The 18,910-nt window shown below is 50.3% G+C and overlaps 1 protein-coding gene across 1 annotated transcript in view; it reads right to left on the reverse strand.

The window, feature by feature from the left end:
- Positions 1-18,910, reverse strand: part of LOC137536222 (membrane-spanning 4-domains subfamily A member 4A-like) — a 211,496-nt gene that overhangs the window by 171,652 nt on the left and 20,934 nt on the right. The window contains exon 2 of the mRNA XM_068258334.1: positions 6,200-6,277. Within this exon, the coding sequence (XP_068114435.1) occupies positions 6,200-6,259 (60 nt within the window). The 5' untranslated portion in view covers positions 6,260-6,277. The remainder of the gene's footprint in view (positions 1-6,199; positions 6,278-18,910) is intronic.

The following is an 18,910-nucleotide window of genomic DNA, read 5'->3' on the forward strand; positions in this document are numbered from 1 at the left end:
AAAGTGATATAGGAGGCCCAATGAAAGCCTATGGGGGAATTTAGCATTTTTTCACCCCCGTAACTTTGGTTGGTTATATCACCCGCCGACTTTAGCATTTAATAGCAAAGGCCCCTTACATCCTAGCAACACCAAATTTGCAGGATATGTTAAAAAGATAGCAGGGAACAATATTTAAAGGACTTCCGAGGCCACAAATGTGAAAAAAGTTAAATACCTTTTCATAATCCAGATCCATGGAGGGCGCCATCCGCCCCCTCCCATTCATTCCGCCATTACACCCACAGTAATACCGGCCCCGGTCGGGTCCCGACCCCTCCGAAACGGTTGGGTTCTCATTCCCCCCTCAATATGGCTGCCACAGATTTCCGCGGCTGCACAGTCCACATAGACGCGATTACGGCTGTGCAGCTCTAGGGCCTCCTCCCAATGCATCTGATGTATGCACGTATATTGATGACGCGGCAGGAGGAGGCCCTAGAGCTGCGCAGCCGCAATCGCGTCTATGCGGGCTGCGCAGCCGCGGCAATCTGTGGTGGCCATATTGATGGGGGAATGAGAATCCGACCCGTTCGGAGGGGTTGGGACCTGACCGGGGCCGGTATTACTGTGGGTGTCATGGCGGAATGAATGGGAGGGCGCGGATGGTGTCCTCCTTGGATCTGGATTATGAAAAGGTATTTAACTTTTTTCATACTTGACGGGATGACGTCACCGATGTCATGGATGTCAGGACGTCAGAGGGAATCCCGATCCACCCCTCAGCGTTGCCTGGCACTGATTGGCCAGGCTGCGCAAGCGGTCTGGGGGGGTTGGGGCGGCGCGGCGCAGCAGCAGTGATCGACTTATGCACGCAGCTAGCAAAGTGCTAGCTGCGTGTAATAAAAAAAATTTGTGAAAATCGGCCCAGCGGGGCCTGACCAATCCTCCTGCGCAGGTTACCCTGAGCTCAGCTTGGGATAACCGGCAAGGAGGTTAATTGTCACTCACTGTCTGCCACATGACTTAGTTATCGTGTACTACACAAGGGATTATAGTTAGTTGCGTACTACTACTACCACTACTACTACTAGTTTACTTAATTTCTACTGTCTGTGAGTTTATTAGCTTCTGTACTGTGTAATAGTTACTTCACAGGCCAGCATCTGTTGTGATCTGTGACTGTCATCTGCCCGACCCTATTGATTGTGTCCATGTGTCACAGACTTTGATTGTCACTGTCTGTCACACGAGTTAGTTAGCGTAGTTAATGTAGACTACACTACTGTTAGTTAGTGTAGACTACACTACTGTTAGTAGTACTACTACTATTTAAAAAAAAAAACTTTCATTTTTTGTTGTCACTCTCCACCAGTCACCACCAACCCAGACTCTTTATTAAAGTTTACACCCTTTCCCGCCCTTTTCTACTCATATATTTTTTTTCTTATTGTATTTGTATACTTGTACAATGACTGGCAGAGGTAGACGGCGAGGCACCACCAGGAGAGGCAGCACCATTGCAGCAGCCAATGCCAGCAGGCCCAGCACCAGCAGGTCTGTGACTGGTCCGCCGCCAGCCACTGATCACAGAGTTGTGGAGGAGGGAGCAGAGGCGCAGCAGCAGCGAGTTGCGCCCATCTTTGAGATGGGTCATCGCCCCCAGCCCATTGCGGAGAGTCAGGTGCAGGCTGTGGTGGAAATGATGGCGGAGCAGCAAGACACCGTTTCCAGCCAGACCTCCAGCACCAGCGACACCAGTGCCACCACCACCAGCACTCTGGTCCGCAGCAGGCCTTCACCACCGCTTGAGGTCACGTCAAACCCAGCGACCTCACTGAGCTCGCTCTTCACTCCAGGGACTGCGTGCGATTTGAGGGATGTCGTGGACCAGTTTGAGGATGAGATGATGGGGGCATGCAAGAAGGAGGAGGAGTTTGAGGTGGAGGAGTTTGTTGTTGGCGCTGAGGAGGAGGGGCGTGATGCAGGGGATGTTGGGGTAGAGGAGTTGGTTGAGGTGGGCTCAGAGGAGAAGTTTGGGGATGATAGTAAAGACCTGCTGGATCGCCCCTATGTGCCACCACCATCAGCACAATAGGTTGAAGGCAGCTCGTCATCAGAGGAGGAGGCATCTCTGGCGCAGAGGCGCGGCAGCAGCAAGGCGGCCAGCACAGGTCGTGGAAGGCAGGAGCCATAGCCTGCTGCTTCAGCTGCTACCACCACCCGCAGCAAACCTCCTCCAAGCAAAGTGAAAAAAACACAACCCTCCAAAGGCAAAAAAAATCCCCAGCCCTCAAGCTTGAAGGGCAAGTTGAAATCCTCAGTCTGGCAGTTCTTCACTACGTGCGAAGACAACAAGACCCGTGCAATTTGCCACAGTTGCGGTGTCAGTCTGAGCAGAGGTAACAAATCGATCTCAACAAGTTGAGTACCTCGTGCCTGCAGATCTACTTAGAGACCAAACATTTTCAGGAGTACAGTGAGTTTTTGAAGCTGAAGGACAGTGGCGCAGGCAGTGGTCAGAGCCAGGCAGCCACTGCACAGACTTCAGCAGCAGCATCCCACCCTCCTGCCAATCCAGCAGCAGCAGCAGGAGCACAGCAGTCAGCAACTCACTGCCCCCCCTCCCCCCCAGGCAGCCAGTCCTCAGTGGCCCCATCAGCTCCCTCCACAGTGGCCTCCTCATTGTCCTGTGCAGGCAATCGCCGCCAGACCCTTCTTAGTGAGTCCTTTCCCGGTGTGACCAAGGTGCTAACTCCCACCAACAGGTGCATCCGGGTGCTGAATGGGTTGCTTGCCCGGGCCATGTGCTCCCAGCTCCTGCTGTACTCCTTTGCACAGGAGGGGAGTGACATGAGAGCGCTCCTGCAGTATGGGATCCCAGAGTGGGCCACACACTCGATCACGCCATGAGTAAGCAGATCCACGTCACCATGGATTCATGGAGCAGCCGCTTCGGGACAGACCGCTACCTGTCCATCATGGCCCACTGGGTCAGCCTGGTGGAATGCGCCAGCGAGGAAGCAGCAGGTCCATCCTAGGGCGCATCAGTGGCACCAGTCGCCCACTACGTGGTACCACCACGTGAGGTCAGGGGAAAAGCAGCAGCTCCTGCCTCCAAGCGAACCCGCCTCAACAGCAGCGTGAAGACCCGCCATTGCCAAGCGCTGCTGGAGATGACAAGCCTGGGTAAGAACAGCTTGACGGCAGCCAACGTGCTCTGCTACCTGAGGGAGCAGGAGAAGACGTGGCTGACCCCCAGAATTATGCGCTGCTGCCAAACGTCACTCCTCCTACTGCTGCTGCTGCTGCTGCTGTATTTTACCTCCTGCTGTCTGTGTTCCAACTTTCTGCATTTATAGAAAGGACATAAAGCATCGAGTCTTGCAAAATCTTGTGGTACAAAACTATCAAAAATCTTTATTGACACAGATACAACAATTCTTAAAAAGAGGGAGGTCTCTGCAGTAGGCTCTTTATTAGCATAAACAATCATCCAGAACAGGAATCTTGATAATCAATCATAGTAAAGGCTTAATTTATTCAGCAAAAATGTTAATTGGCAACGACAATGCTCTTCATCAGGCCATAAATATAAGCACTTTCTACAAAAGAATCGAAGAGATCCAATTAAAAACATTAATATAATGTATCAACATATAGAAACCAACACCCTACAAAGAAATTCCAAGAAACAAGTGATGAAAATCAGGGTCTCCACACAATGTCTAAAGAGATATAGTGTCAATACACCCAAAGGGGCATATAGAAGGTTAAAAGCCATAATAGATGAGAAAAGGGATAGCATAAAAGGTAATACGGCAAATGTAAAATGAGACAGTAATTATCGGCTCAGTAGTTACATTGCCAAAGAGGTAAGATAGGCAATAAGAAAGATAGCCACAGCCTAATAGGGCCTGTGTCGGAAGGTAGTAGCAAAAACCACATGGAACCCGTAAATACTGGTCCAACCTGTTGCACTAGAACAGGCTAGACACCCATAGACGTGGCACAGTGATCAAAAATGTGATACTACCTTCCGACACAGGTCCTATTAGATGCCTTAGTCACTGTATTCTACATTTGGGTCCTTGCAGTTATACTTGCTCTTATCATTACCCTTTTATGACTAAGTCCACGGTCTCATTTTTTTTTTCTTAATGTTTTATATAACCTCAGCCTCTCATACACTGACCATGCTATCTCTCATATCAACCCTTTGATGTGCCTCTCCTCTCCCCCCCCCCCCCACCCCTTATGTCTAGGTATGGGATAACTTCCCTATTATTTATTTTTCTATCTGTTGGTCTATTTAACTTTTATCTTTTGGACTTACCTTCATCCTCTGTCCAGATCACATGTTACCAGGGACTTCTTTTGATTTTTCTTTCTCTCCCTTTTTACTGATACCCTCTCTGTTTATACTTTTTGACATTGTACCTGTTATTATGGTCTACCCTGTGGTGATATATTGGGGTGCTGATAATGTTAAGGATAATAACAGAACATATGTCTGTCCTGTTTCTGTCTACTGAGTAAAACCTCAGATGTGTATTGTGCTTGGGAGTAATTGATCACCTGGCCAGAGTAAACTGAAGGCTAATGTGAGTCTGCATGTAAATGTACATTACCTCTGCCCTCATTGTCCAGCACTCATAGCCTAGAAGAAACTGAAGTGTAACTGTGTATAAGTCCGTGCCTGTTTGTACGTTTTGGCAACCCTACCGTATGAGATTGTAATTGCATTGTGTGTGGGGGGCATTTGCGGATTGCGTGCTGAGCACTCAACAGCCGAGTGGACGTGTCTAGCAAACTGCTAGTGGTGGCAGTTAGAAGTTTTTTAGGGGTCACAGCCTTGTTTGTAGCTTGAATAAGGCTGTTCCCTGCTTGATCTGGTCAAACCCGCAGTCGTGAACCGTATACGCAGGCGTGCCGCGGGCCGGTTCCTGACATTCCCCATCTGCTTTAATTATGGGTGGTTTCAAATGTTTTCATTGTGCTTCTAATGAGAAAATTGATAACCCAATAAACAATAGTAAAACTAAGAAAAATTAACAATGCCTTTAAAGTAAACCCGACAGTAAAATTATTTAAATAAATACATGATGTACCTGCAAATACATATTATATACTTACCTCACCATCAGTTCTGCTCAGAAGCTCACAATTTTCTTCTAACAACAATTCCTTCCAGTTTTGACTAGATCTTGTCAGACTTTTCTCTCAAGAAGCTGAAAGCCTTAGTGCCCTTTTTCACTATATCAGTTGCTGTTAATGTTGTAATTGAAAGGACAACTGATGTGCAAAGTAATGTCCACATTTCCATATGGCTCAAGAAATAATACAGGTTAACAGTGTGCTCACCCTGAAGCTGTTACGCGGTCATTACCATTTTTAAAATGAAGGTTGGAGAATTCCATTGATTATAGAGGACAAACAGGGCGTGGGAAAAGAGAAAAAGATTGATGGGCAGACTTCGCAGGAGGTTAGTATGACATGTCTATGTTTGTTTGACTATTTTTTCTCAGTTCAGGATTGCTTTAAGGGTGGATTCACACTGTGCGTTTTGCTAAATGCATGCATTATAATGTGAACTGCAATGGACGCTGTGCGCATTGTACTATACATGTTAATTCAAAGCTTGCATGCAGCAAGTTAGAATGACCAGATGCATGACAACACAGAGATGTGAACAGGCTCATGGAATTGTACGGGCAGTGAGATGACATGTAGAATCATTCTGCAACACAACTGATGCACCTTAAAGGTAACCAGAGGGCCCAGAAAAAAAGATTCTATACATACCTGGGGCTTCCTCCAGCCCCATATGCATGGATCGCTCCCACGCTGCCGGCCTTCGCTTCCTGGATCCGCTGGCACCGGGTCCCGTCACTTCCAGCGGACGCGGCCAATTGTCCGCATGAGCAGGGGCTCCCTCCATACCCTTATGCGTGCGGCTGCGCAGTATGCAGCTGCACGCGTACGGGTATGCCGGGAGCCCCTGTGCTGCGGACAATTGTCCACGTGCTGCCGCCAACTGGCCGACTGGTCGAAACTACGGGACCCGGTACCGCCGGATACAGGAAGCGGAGGACGGCGGCGTGGGAGTGATCCGCGCGTATGTGGCTGGAGGAAGCCCCAGGTATGTATAGAATCTTTTTTTCTGGGCCCCCTGGTTCCCTTTAACTGCAGTCATGCAGGAAGGAGCTCAGGTACTTACCCCAAGAGCTTTTGGCTTCCCTCTCAAAAATTCTTGAGGAGAATTCAGTGATGGTGCCATTGTACCGATGACTGTATACTGTGAATTTAAATTGGAAATACTGATTATAAGAGACACTCTTACAACTATTAAACTATCTAGATAAAATAAACAGAACTTCAGCTCCCCCCATAAAAATACCAAAAAACAAGAATCCCCTTTATGAACTGGATAAATATTATTATTTCTATATATAAATCACATTGTAGTTCACTTCATTGTCTACATTATGTTTTTTATTAAATTTTTCAACAAATAACTCCAGCAATAGAGCTAAAATCATCACAGTGTTAAACAACAAAAACAAAAAACAAACAAGTTACAGTCCAAGGCATGAATCAAATCAAGCATAGTATAAGTCAATGACAGATAAGTATGCATGGTATACTCAAACAATATAAGGTTACCGAGGGGAAAATAAATAAATCATCACAACAGCAGGTGATTGACAGAGTGAAATCGTTCAAGTATGATATCATAGGTTCATACACAATCATAGTATCAAGATGCAAGGTCCTGAATTGAAATATTTATATCCAAATTTGGGATTACCGTGTCTGAAGAATCGACCCACACTGACCAAATGTTATTAAATTTGTTGGACTGAATGCGAGACTGGTAAGTTAGCTTATAGAGAGGGAGAGCCAAGTTCACCAGTCTCTTCCAATCCAATAAACTGGGGACCAGGCATGCTCAAATGTACCAAAATTCGGTTCGGGTACATTCGAATTCGGGTCCGCATGACATTCGAATTCGAATTCGCCTTCGACCACGAAATTCGGTTCAAATTCATATTCAGTTCGGGGTTACGGCTCAAAATTCGGTAAAAATTCGTGTTCGCGAATTTGGGTTTTTTGTGTGTGTTTTTTTGAAAGGGAATTCACATTGAAATAGGTGTACTTAAAAAAAACAACTAAAATCGTGACGTGTGGCACTGGCAGCAGGCAATGCATTGTGTGGACCCTGACAGCAGGAGGATAAATACAGCAGCAGGAGGATAAATACAGCAGGAGGAGGAGTGACGTTGTTGCACTGGCAGCAGGCACTGTATTGTGTTGACCCTGGCGGTGGGACCACTGACAGCAGGAGGATAAATACAACAGCAGCAGCAGCAGGAGGAGGAGGAGGAGTGACGTGTGTGGGGCACTGGCAGCAGGCAATGCATTGTGTGGACCCTGGCGGTGGGACCACTGACAGCAGGAGAATAAATACAGCAGCAGGAGGATAAATACAGCAGCAGCAGGAGGAGGAGTGTCGTGTGGCACTTGCAGCAGGCAATGTATTGTGTTGACCCTGGCGGTGGGACCGATGACAGCAGGAGGATAAATACAACAGCAGCAGGAGGAGGAGGTGGAGTGACGTGTGACACTGACAGCAGGCAATGCATAGTGTGGACTTTGGCGGTGGGACCACTGACAGCAGGATAAATACAACAGCAGCAGGAGGAGGAGGAGGAGGAGTGACGTGTGGCACTGACCGCAGGCAATGCATAGTGTGGACTCTGGCGGTGGGACCACTGACAGCAGCAGAATAAATACAACAGCAGCAGGAGGTGGAGGTGGAGTGACGTGTGGCACTGACAGCAGGCAATGCATAGTGTGGACTCTGGCGGTGGGACCACTGACAGCAGCAGGATAAATACAACAGCAGCAGGAGGAGGAGGTGGAGTGACATGTGGCACTGACAGCAGGCAATGCATAGTGTGGACTCTGGCGGTGGGACCACTGAAAGCAACAGGATAAATACAACAGCAGCAGGAGGAGGAGGTGGAGTGACGTGTGGCACTGACAGCAGGCAATGCATAGTGTGGACCCTGACGGTGGGACCTCTGACAGCAGCAGGATAAATACAACAGCAGCAGGAGGAGGAGGTGGAGTGATGTGTGGCACTGACAGCAGGCAATGCATAGTGTGGACTCTGGCGGCGGGACCACTGACAGCAGCAGGATAAATACAACAGCAGCAGGAGGAGGAGGTGGAGTCACGTGTGGCACTGACAGCAGGCAATGCATAGTGTGGACCCTGGCTGTGGGACCACTGACAGCAGCAGGATAAATACAGCAGCAGCAGTAGGAGGAGGAGTTGCGTGTGGCACTGGCAGAAGGCAATGCATAGTGTGGACTCTGGCGGTGGGACCACTGACAGCAGCAGAATAAATACAACAGCAGCAGGAGGAGGAGGTGGAGTGACGTGTGGCACTGACAGAAGGCAATGCATAGTGTGGACTCTGGCAGTGGGACCACTGACAGCAGCAGGATAAATACAACAGCAGCAGGAGGAGGAGGTGGAGTGACATGTGGCACTGACAGCAGGCAATGCATATTGTGGACTCTGGCGGTGGGACCACTGACAGCAGCAGGATAAATACAACAGCAGCAGTAGGAGGAGGAGTGGCGTGTGGCACTGGCAGCAGGCAATGCATAGTGTGGACTCTGGCGGTGGGACCACTGACAGCAGCAGGATAAATACAACAGCAGCAGGAGGAGGAGGTGGAGTGACGTGTGGCCCTGACAGCAGGCAATGCATAGTGTGGACTCTGGCGGTGGGACCACTGACAGCAGCAGGATAAATACAACAGCAGCAGTAGGAGGAGGAGTGGCGTGTGGCACTGGCAGAAGGCAATGCATAGTGTGGACTCTGGCAGTGGGACCACTGACAGCAGCAGGATAAATACAACAGCAGCAGGAGGAGGAGGTGGAGTGACGCGTGGCACTGACAGCAGGCAATGCATAGTGTGGACTCTGGCGGTGGGACCACTGACAGCAGCAGGATAAATACAACAGCAGGAGGAGGAGGAGGTGGAGTGACATGTGGCACTGACAGCAGGCAATGTATATTGTGGACTCTGGCGGTGGGACCACTGACAGCAGCAGGATAAATACAACAGCAGCAGGAGGAGGAGGTGGAGTGACGTGTGGCACTGACAGCAGGCAATGCATAGTGTGGACTCTGGCGGTGGGACCACTGACAGCAGCAGGATAAATACAACAGCAGCAGTAGGAGGAGGAGTGGCGTGTGGCACTGGCAGAAGGCAATGCATAGTGTGGACTCTGGCGGTGGGACCACTGACAGCAGCAGGATAAATACAACAGCAGCAGGAGGAGGAGGTGGAGTGACGTGTGGCACTGACAGCAGGCAATTCATAGTGTGGACTCTGGCGGTGGGACCACTGACAGCAGCAGGATAAATACAACAGCAGCAGGAGGAGGAGGTGGAGTGACGTGTGGCACTGACAGCAGGCAATGCAAAGTGTGGACTCTGGCGGTGGGACCACTGACAGCAGCAGGATAAATACAACAGCAGCAGGAGGAGGAGGTGGAGTGACATGTGGCACTGACAGCAGGCAATGCATATTGTGGACTCTGGCGGTGGGACCACTGACAGCAGCAGGATAAATACAACAGCAACAGTAGGAGGAGGAGTGGCGTGTGGCACTGGCAGCAGGCAATGCATAGTGTGGACTCTGGTGGTGGGACCACTGACAGCAGCAGGATAAATACAACAGCAGCAGGAGGAGGAGGTGGAGTGACGTGTGGCACTGACAGCAGGCAATGCATAGTGTGGACTCTGGCGGTGGGACCACTGACAGCAGCAGGATAAATACAACAGCAGCAGGAGGAGGAGGTGGAGTGACGTGTGGCACTGACAGCAGGCAATGCATAGTGTGGACTCTGGCGGTGGGACCACTGACAGCAGCAGGATAAATACAACAGCAGCTGCAGGAGGAGGAGTGGCGTGTGGCACTGACAGCAGGCAATGCATAGTGTGGACTCTGGCGGTGGGACCACTGACAGCAGCAGGATAAATACAACAGCAGCAGGAGGAGGAGGTGGAGTGACGTGTGGCACTGACAGCAGGCAATGCATAGTGTGGACCCTGGCGGTGGGACTACTGAAAGCAGCAGGATAAATACAACAGCAGCAGTAGGAGGAGGAGTTGCGTGTGGCACTGGCAGAAGGCAATGCATAGTGTGGACTCTGGCGGTGGGACCACTGACAGCAGCAGGATGAAAATGAGCGCGGTGTAATATGTTGCTGCTTTATAAATACAATAAATACATAAATAAATTCATAGGTAAATCAATGCAGCAGGCCAGCAGCAGCAGGAGGAGTCCGGTAGAAATACAATAAATACATAAATAAATTCATAGGTAAATCAATGCAGCAGGCCAGCAGCAGCAGGAGGAGTCCGGTAGACATACAATAAATACATAAATAAATTCATAGGTAAATCAATGCAGCAGGCCAGCAGCAACAGGAGGAGTCTGTTAGAAATACAATAAATACATAAATAAATTCATAGGTAAATCAATGCAGCAGGCCAGCAGCAGCAGGAGGAGTCCGGTAGAAATACAATAAATACATAAATAAATTCATAGGTAAATCAATGCAGCAGGCCAGCAGCAGCAGGAGGAGTCCGGTAGAAATACAATAAATACATAAATAAATTCATAGGTAAATCAATGCAGCAGGCCAGCAGGAGGAGGAGGAGGAGGAGTCACGTATGGCAGGCAGCAGACAATGTATTGTAATTCCCAGGCAGGCACCTCATGTCCTCCTTTCGCCGACAACAGGTGCCAGGAACGTGCCTTCTATCCAGGCCTGGTTAATCTTCAAAAATGTCATTCTGTCCATGCCCTCTGTGGACAGACGAGAGTGCTTCTCGGTGACCATGCCATCGGCCACACTGAAGCACCTCTCAGACAGCACGCTGGAAGGGGGGCAAGACAATACCTCCAGGGCATACTGCGCAAGCTCCCTCCAGATGTGCAAGCGCTCCACCCAATACTCCATGGGGTCCACAGGCTCTTCATTGCCGGTGTCAAGCCCACTGAAGGATCCCATGTAGTCGGCCACCATCCGGATCATGCGCTGGCTGTGACTCTCACCGAAGGTGGCTGCTGCCCGCACCTCCTCTCTCGACTGCTGTACCTTCATGTAGAACGCCTGCATCAATGACAGCAGGGTTCCTGGGCACCTGACGCTGCTGCTGGCCGCAGGCACCTGCTGCTGTGCTGCTGGCTGCTGGACAGGGACAGAGGGAATGGAAGGTGGGGGGAAGGCTTCCTCCAATCGCCGAACAAGGATCTCCTGCAACTCCCTTGCACGCTGCTCACGGTCTCTGGCAGGCAGAAACTGATCCCACCTCCCACTCAGCCATGGGTCCAGGATCATGCTGATGCAGGCGTCCTCCCTCGCTTGCATCCGCTTGACCCTGGGGTCTGTGCGCAGGCAGCGCAGCATGTGCGCTGCCATGGGGAACAGGGTGGATCGTCTAACAGAGACATCAGGGTCAGCGTTGACCCTGCGCTCCGATGTTCCCCCCCAGCAGCAACGTCCAGCACCTCCATCTCCTCCTCCTTCTCCTCCAGGGACTCAAATACCTGCGGAGCAGTGGACTGCGCAGGTGGCTGCTGTTCCAGCTGCTTCAGGGCCTCCTCTCCCAAATCCACCAAATCGCCAAGTGCCCTGTCCAGCAGACAAACAAAGGGCACCCACTGGAAGAGGGATGCCCGTTGTTCACTTACCAGGTTGGTTCTCTGCAGGAAGGGAGCCAACACCAAGCAGACCTGCTGCATCTGCTCCCATTGCGCGTTGGTGAGGAGCTGGAGTGTGGTGCTGCTTCTGCTGCCGGTGCCGGCGACAGTGGCATCATAGATGTACCGGTTGACAGCCCTCCTCTGCTCAACCAGCCGCTCCAACATCGCCAGGGTGGAGTTCCAGCGAGTTGGCACATCTATGATGAGGCGGTGTCGTGGCAGGCCCTCCTGCTGCTGGAAGTCTGCCAGTTTTGCTGCGGCAGCTGCTGAGCGGCGGAAAGTGCGCACAATTTTCCACGCCGCTTCTAACAGCTCCTCCATCCCCAGGTAGGTGCGCATGAACTTTTGCACCACCAGGTTCAGGACGTGGGCCAAGCAAGGGACGTGGAGAAAGTCTCCACTGCTGATGGCAGACAGCAGGTTGGCGGCATTGTCAGACACCACCAATCCCACAGTGAGACCTCTGGGGGTCAGCCACGTCCTCTCCTGCTCCCTGAGGTACCGGAGCACATTGGATGCTGTCAAGGAGTTCTTCCCCAGGCTTTTCATCTCCAGCAGCGCTTGGCAGTGGCGGGCCTTCACGCTGCTGGAGAGACGGGATTGCTTGGCGGTGGGAGCTGCTGCTTCTCCCCTGACCCCGCACGGTGGATCCACGTAGTGGGCGACTGGTGCTGCTGCGCCCGAGGATGGACCTGCTGCTTCCTCGCTCGGGCTTTCCACCAGGCTGACCCAGTGGGCCATAAAGAACAGATAGCGCCCTGTCCCAAACCGGCTGCTCCAGGAATCCATGATTATGTGGATCCGCGCACTGACAGCGTGATCCAGCGCGCAGCCCATGTTCTCCATGGCAGAGCGGTGCAGTGCTGGGATCGCCCTGCGGGAGAAATAGTGGCGGCTGGGGATTTGCCACTCCGGGATCCCAACCTGCAGCAGCGCTCTGATGTCACTCCCCTCTTGCACAAAGGAATATGGCAGGAGCTGGGAGCACATGGCCCGGGCAAGCAACCCGTTCAGCAACCGGATGCGCCTGTGGGTGGGAGGCAGCACCTTGGTCACACCGGGGAATGCTTCGCTGAGCAGGGTCTTGCAGCGTTTGCCTGCACGGGAGGATGAGGAGGCCACTGTGGAGGGAGCTGATGAGGCCACTGAGGACTGGCTGTCCGTGGGGGGGGGGGGGGGGTGGGGGGTGGGAGTGAGTTGCTGCTGTGCTCCTGCTGCTGCTGCTGCTGCTGCTGCTGCTGGATGGGCAGGAGGGTCGGCTGCTGCTGCTGCTGCTGAAATCTGTGCAGTGGCTGTCTGGCTCGGACCACTGCCTGCACGACTTTGCATAAGCTTCTCCAACTCATTAAAGTCCTCAAAATGTCTGCTCTGTAAGTGGGTCTGCAGGCACGAGGTACTCAATTTGTGGATATCGCGAGTTTGTGACCTCTGCTGAGACTGAGATTGCAACTGTTGCAAATTGCACGGGTCGGGTCCACTGGGCACTTGGTGAAGTACCGCCAGACTAGGGACTTCAACCTGCTCTTTGAGCTTGAGGGCTAGGGTTTTTGGTTGCCCTTGGAGGATTGTGCCTTTTTGGTTGTAGTTAGAGGTTTGCTGCGGGTGGTGGTAGCGACTGAAGCAGCAGGCTGTGGCTCCTGCCTTCCACGCCCTGTGCTGGCCGCCTTGCTGCTGCCGTGCCTCTGCGCCAGAGACGCCTCCTCCTCCGATGACGAGCTGCCTTCAACCAACTGTGCTTGTGGTACTGGTGGCACATAGGAAGGATCTATCAAGTCATCATCATCAACCCCAAACAAATTCTGTGAGCCCGACTCAACCAACTCCTCTACCCCAACATCCCCTGCATCACGCCCCTCCTCCTCAGTGCCAACAACAAACTTCTGCACCTCAAACTCCTCCTCCTCCTCCTTGGTTGGCCCCATCATCTCCAACTCATACTTCTCCAAAACATCCCTGTACATGGTCACAGTCTCAGGGGAGAAGAGCGTGCTCATTGAGGGCAGGCTGGTTGATGGGGTCACCGTGACCGTGGCCTCAAGCGCTGATGGAGGCCTGCTGCGGACAGGAGTGCTGGTGCTGGTGGCACTAGTCTCGCTGGTGCTGGAGGCCTGGCTGGAAAAGGTGGCTTCCTGCCCCGCCATCATTTCCAGCACAGCCTGCACCTGACTCTCCCCAATGGGCCGTGGGCGACGACCCGTCTCAAAGATGGGCGCAACACGCTGCTGTTGCGCCTCTGCTCCCTTCTCCCTGTGGTCAGTGGCTGGCGGCGGACCAGTCCCAGACCTGCTGCTGCTGGCAGTGGCTCCTGCAATGGCGCTTCCTCTCCTGGTGGTGCCTCACCCTCTACCTCTGCCAGTCATTGTGCACTATACAAATACAGTATAAAAAAATAAGTAGAAGAGGGCGGGAAAGGGTGTAAACTTTAATAAAGTCTGTGTTGGTGGTGACTTGGTGGTGACTAGTAGTAGTAGTAGACAGTAGTAGTACGCACGCAGGTAGCTAAGAAACACCTAGCGTACTACGCTACAAGTAAGTCGTGCAGCAGACAGTCGGTGACAATTACAAATGGTCACACACGGTCAGACGCAACCAATCAATAGGCTCGGGCAGGCGACAGACAGTCACAGGTCACTCACAACGGATGCTGGTGGTGGCCTGTATGTGTTGTAACTCTTATTTATCACACACACTACGGATGATAATAAAATCACACAGTAAAAGTGAAAAAAAATATAAGTGAACGGGTACTAGTACACTAGTAGTACAGTAGTAGACACTAGTAGTATGCATGCACGCAGGTAACTAAGAAACACCTAGCGTACTACGATACAAGTAAGTCGTGCGGCAGACAGTCGGTGACAATTACAAACGATCACACACGGTCAGACGCAATCAATCAATAGGCTCGGGCAGGTGAGGTGACAGACAGTCACAGGTCAGGTCACTCACAATGGATGCTGGTGGTGGCCTGTCACAGTCAGTAACTAACACAGTACTGAAACTAATAAAGTAACAGACTACATCAGTAATAATTAACTAAACTAGTACTACTAGTACACAACTAACTAGAATCCCTAACCTACCTAAGCTAGTAGTAGGCGAAGGCTACCTAGGCTAGCAGGCCTAGCCTGCTCACAGACTAACACTAGCCTAGCACAGTATACACTATACACTAGCTGACTAAAAACAATCAAAATACTAGCTAACTATATAAGACAACAATAAATGTGTTTAGGAGGTGTTTAGGAAGCAAAACGCTAGGTTTAGCAGTGAAAAGCACTTGCTCAGACACTGCACAGCACTGGAGAATCTCTCAGCACCAGCAGCAGTCACACAAGTGCGTGGCTCCGCAACATGGCCGCCGCCTTATATAGAGGAGGGGAGGGCCAGGCTCCCCTCCTCTGATTGGTTGCTAGGGTTGCCAGGTCCTCGGCAGGAGGACTTCTGATTGGCCCAATCACATCATCCCTGAATCCCGAAGCCGAAACCGAACCCACAGCTCCATCCGGCCGAATTCGAGCGCGCACATTCGGCAGGCTTCGGCTCTGATCGCAGCATTCAGGTTCGGGTTCGCATGCGGCAAACCCAAAAAACACCCGAATTTTTCAGGGGAACTTCGCATTCGGGGTCCTGCTGAGCAACCCTGCTGGGGACATTACTTGTCTTCCACTTAAAGAGACACTGAAGCGATTTTTTTTTTTATTGATTTTTAAAAAAAAATGATGACACAATGAATTGGTTGTGTAGTACGGATAATTACTAGAACATTAGTAGCAGAGAAAATAATCTCATATTTTTATTTAGTGTTTTTTTTATAACATTGCATCATTCTCCAATATTTGCAGTTTACACACTACTCAGCATTCTAAATGTTTTTACAGAGCAGGTTAGTGAACTATTGACCTGTCCTCTGGAGAGTAAAATAACATTCAGTTAATGACAGTTGAGATAACAAGCTTCAGAAAACAGAGCTCTCTGACTTTGAAAGTAGTGGAGCTCAATGGGTCTTCTCCATAGATAACAACTGGAGTTTCTTAACTCTTCCTGTACTGGAAACAATATTATACTTATGTCTCTGCTCCTAATGTTTTATTTCTTAGCTGTACTACACATACAAATCATTATATCATTTTGTTTTCACTTCAGTGTCTCTTTAAGGACAAGAGATTTCCTAGAGTAAAATAATAGGATTCTCAGAAGCATTCCAGCGACCACACGAGACATCTTGTAACATACCGAACATACAGTGGCTTGCAAAAGTATTCAGCCCCCTTGAAGTTTTCCACATTTTGTCATATTACTGCCACAAACATGAATCAATTTTATTGGAATTCCACGTGAAAGACCAATACAAAGTGGTGTACACGTGAGAAGTGGAACAAAAATCATACATGATTCCAAAAATTAAAAATAAAAAAAATAACTGCAAAGTGGGGTGTGCGTAATTATTCAGCCCCCTAAATCAATCAATACTTGGTAGAACCACCTTTTTGCTGTAATTACAGCTGCCAGTCTTTTAGGGTATGTCTTTACCAGCTTTGCATATCTAGAGACTGAAATCCTTGCCCATTCTTCTTTGCAAAACAGCTCCAGCTCAGTCGGATTAGATGGACAGCATTTGTGAACAGCAGTTTTCAGATCTTACCACAGATTCTTGATTGGATTTAGATCTGGACTTTGACTGGGCCATTCTAACACATGGGTATGTTTTGTTTTAAACCATTCCATTGTTGCCCTGGCTTTATGTTTAGGGCAGTTGTCCTGCTGAAAGGTGAACCTCCGCCCCAGTCTCAAGTCTTTTGCAGACTCCAAGATGTTTTCTTCCAAGATTGCCCTGTATTTGACTCCATCCATCTTCCCATCAACTCTGACCAGCCTCCCTGTCCCTGCTGAAGAGAAGCACCCCCAGAGCATGATGCTGCCACCACCATATTTGACAGTGGGGATGGTGTGTTCAGTTATTTTTTTTTTTCAGGGCTGGTTCACACGGGTGTCTGCGGAGCTTTTGCTTGGCATCGCGTTCCAACGCCAGCGTTTAAAAGCTAGCTTTTGAAGGCTTTTGGGAAGCGGTCAAGGCTAGCAGTTCTGGTCTCTGCTATTGGTTCCTGGTATTTACCACCTCTAAAAGCAGCATGTTGCTTTCGAGACTAGACGCAATGCCGGGATCTACCGCCAGGCTTTCATGAAAGCCTGCAAAAGCCAGCTCTAAACGCTCCCATTCACTTGCATGGCATGGCGGTAGATCCCAAAAAAATGCTGCATCTGAAACCCTGCGTTAAACGCCACAAAAACACCCGTCTGAAACAGCCCTAAATGTTTGGAATCGTGTATGATTTTCGTTCCACTTCTTACGTGTACACCGCTTTGTATTGGTCTTTCACATGGAATTTCAATAAAATTGATTCATGTTTGTGTCAGTAATATGACAAAATGTGGAAAACTTCAAGGGGGCCAAATACTTTTGCAAGCCACTGTACATGCCTTGAATGTGAAAACATCAGGAAGACCTAGAGTGTATCCCAGAAAATGGGTTTCAGATTTCCAGTAATTATTGACCTGAGGACAAAATCACACACAGTGCAGAAAGTCAGCCCAGTCCTGTCCACACTTAAAGCAACAAATATTATGAAGGGTGCTCATCTTTCCCAATCGGACAGGAGATAAGTAGGCTTTGTGGAACCATTTTAACCATTTCACAACTGAGGAGTTTTACCCCTGAAACACCAGCGCGATTTTTACCTTTCAGCGCTGCTTCCATTTCAGTATTTATGTACTATGATTGGTTATTGGGGACTGGAGTCCCCATAACCAATCATTGTACTGCAGAGCCGGGGTTAGTGTTGGGCGAACAGTGTTCGCCACTGTTCGGGTTCTGCAGAACATCACCCTGTTCGGGTGATGTTCGAGTTCGGCCATATGGCCGAACTAAGAGCGCATGGCCGAACGTTCCACGAACGTTCGGCTAGCGCTGTGATTGGCCGAACGGGTCACGTGGTTCGGGTAAATAAATACCCGATCCACGTCATTTCTCCGCCATTTGTCTGTGGGTTTAGCTTTGGGTAGGCAGGCAGGGTAGTTCTCTCTCCAGCCAGGCTAGCCAGGGTCCCCCCAGTCATTGTGTCGCTGCTGGGAACAGTAGTACACCGCTCACCCACACTATATAGCATTGTGTTTACTGCCACTCTGTGTCTCTGCTGGGAACAGTAGTACACCGCTCACCCGCCACTGTATAGCATTGTGTTCTGTGTCTCGCTGCTGGGAATAGTAGTACACCGCTCACCCACCACTGTATAGCATTGTGTTTACTGCCACTCTGTGTCTCTGCTGGGAACAGTAGTACACCGCTCACCCACCACTGTATAGCATTGTGCTCTGTGTCGCTGCTGGGAATAGTAGTACACCGCTCACCCACCACTGTATAGCATTGTGTTTACTGCCACTCTGTGTCTCTGCTGGGAACAGTAGTACACCACTCACCCACCACTGTATAGCATTGTGCTCTGTGTCGCTGCTGGGAACAGTAGTACACCGCTCACCCACCACTGTATAGCATTGTGTTTACTGCCACTCTGTGTCTCTGCTGGGAACAGTAGTACACCGCTCACCCACCACTGTATAGCATTGTGCTCTGTGTCGCTGCTGGAAATAGTAGTACACCGCTCACCCACCACTGTATAGCATTGTGCTCTGTGTCGCTGCTGGGAACAGTAGTACACCGATCACCCACCACTGTATAGCATTGTGCTCTGCGTCGCTGCTGGGAACAGTAGTACACCGCTCACCCACCACTGTATAGCATTGTGCACTGTGTCGCTGCTGGGAACAGTAGTACACCGCTCACCCACCACTGTATTGCATTGTGCTCTGTGTCGCTGCTGGGAACAGTAGTACACCGCTCACCCACCACTGTATAGCATTGTGCTCTGTGTCGCTGCTGGGAACAGTAGTACACCGCTCACCCACCACTGTATAGCATTGTGCTCTGTGTCTCTGCTGGGAACAGTAGTACACCGCTCACCCACCACGCAAGGCCTGGGTTGTTGTGTCTCAAAGCGTGGCCTTCTCCTCCTGCGCCGCCCTCCTCCCGTTCCATCACGTGTGCTGCTGCTGGGTTAGCGTTACCGGTCCCTTTTC

This window comes from Hyperolius riggenbachi, chromosome 10, assembly GCF_040937935.1.
Source record: "Hyperolius riggenbachi isolate aHypRig1 chromosome 10, aHypRig1.pri, whole genome shotgun sequence".
Lineage (NCBI taxonomy): Eukaryota > Metazoa > Chordata > Amphibia > Anura > Hyperoliidae > Hyperolius > Hyperolius riggenbachi.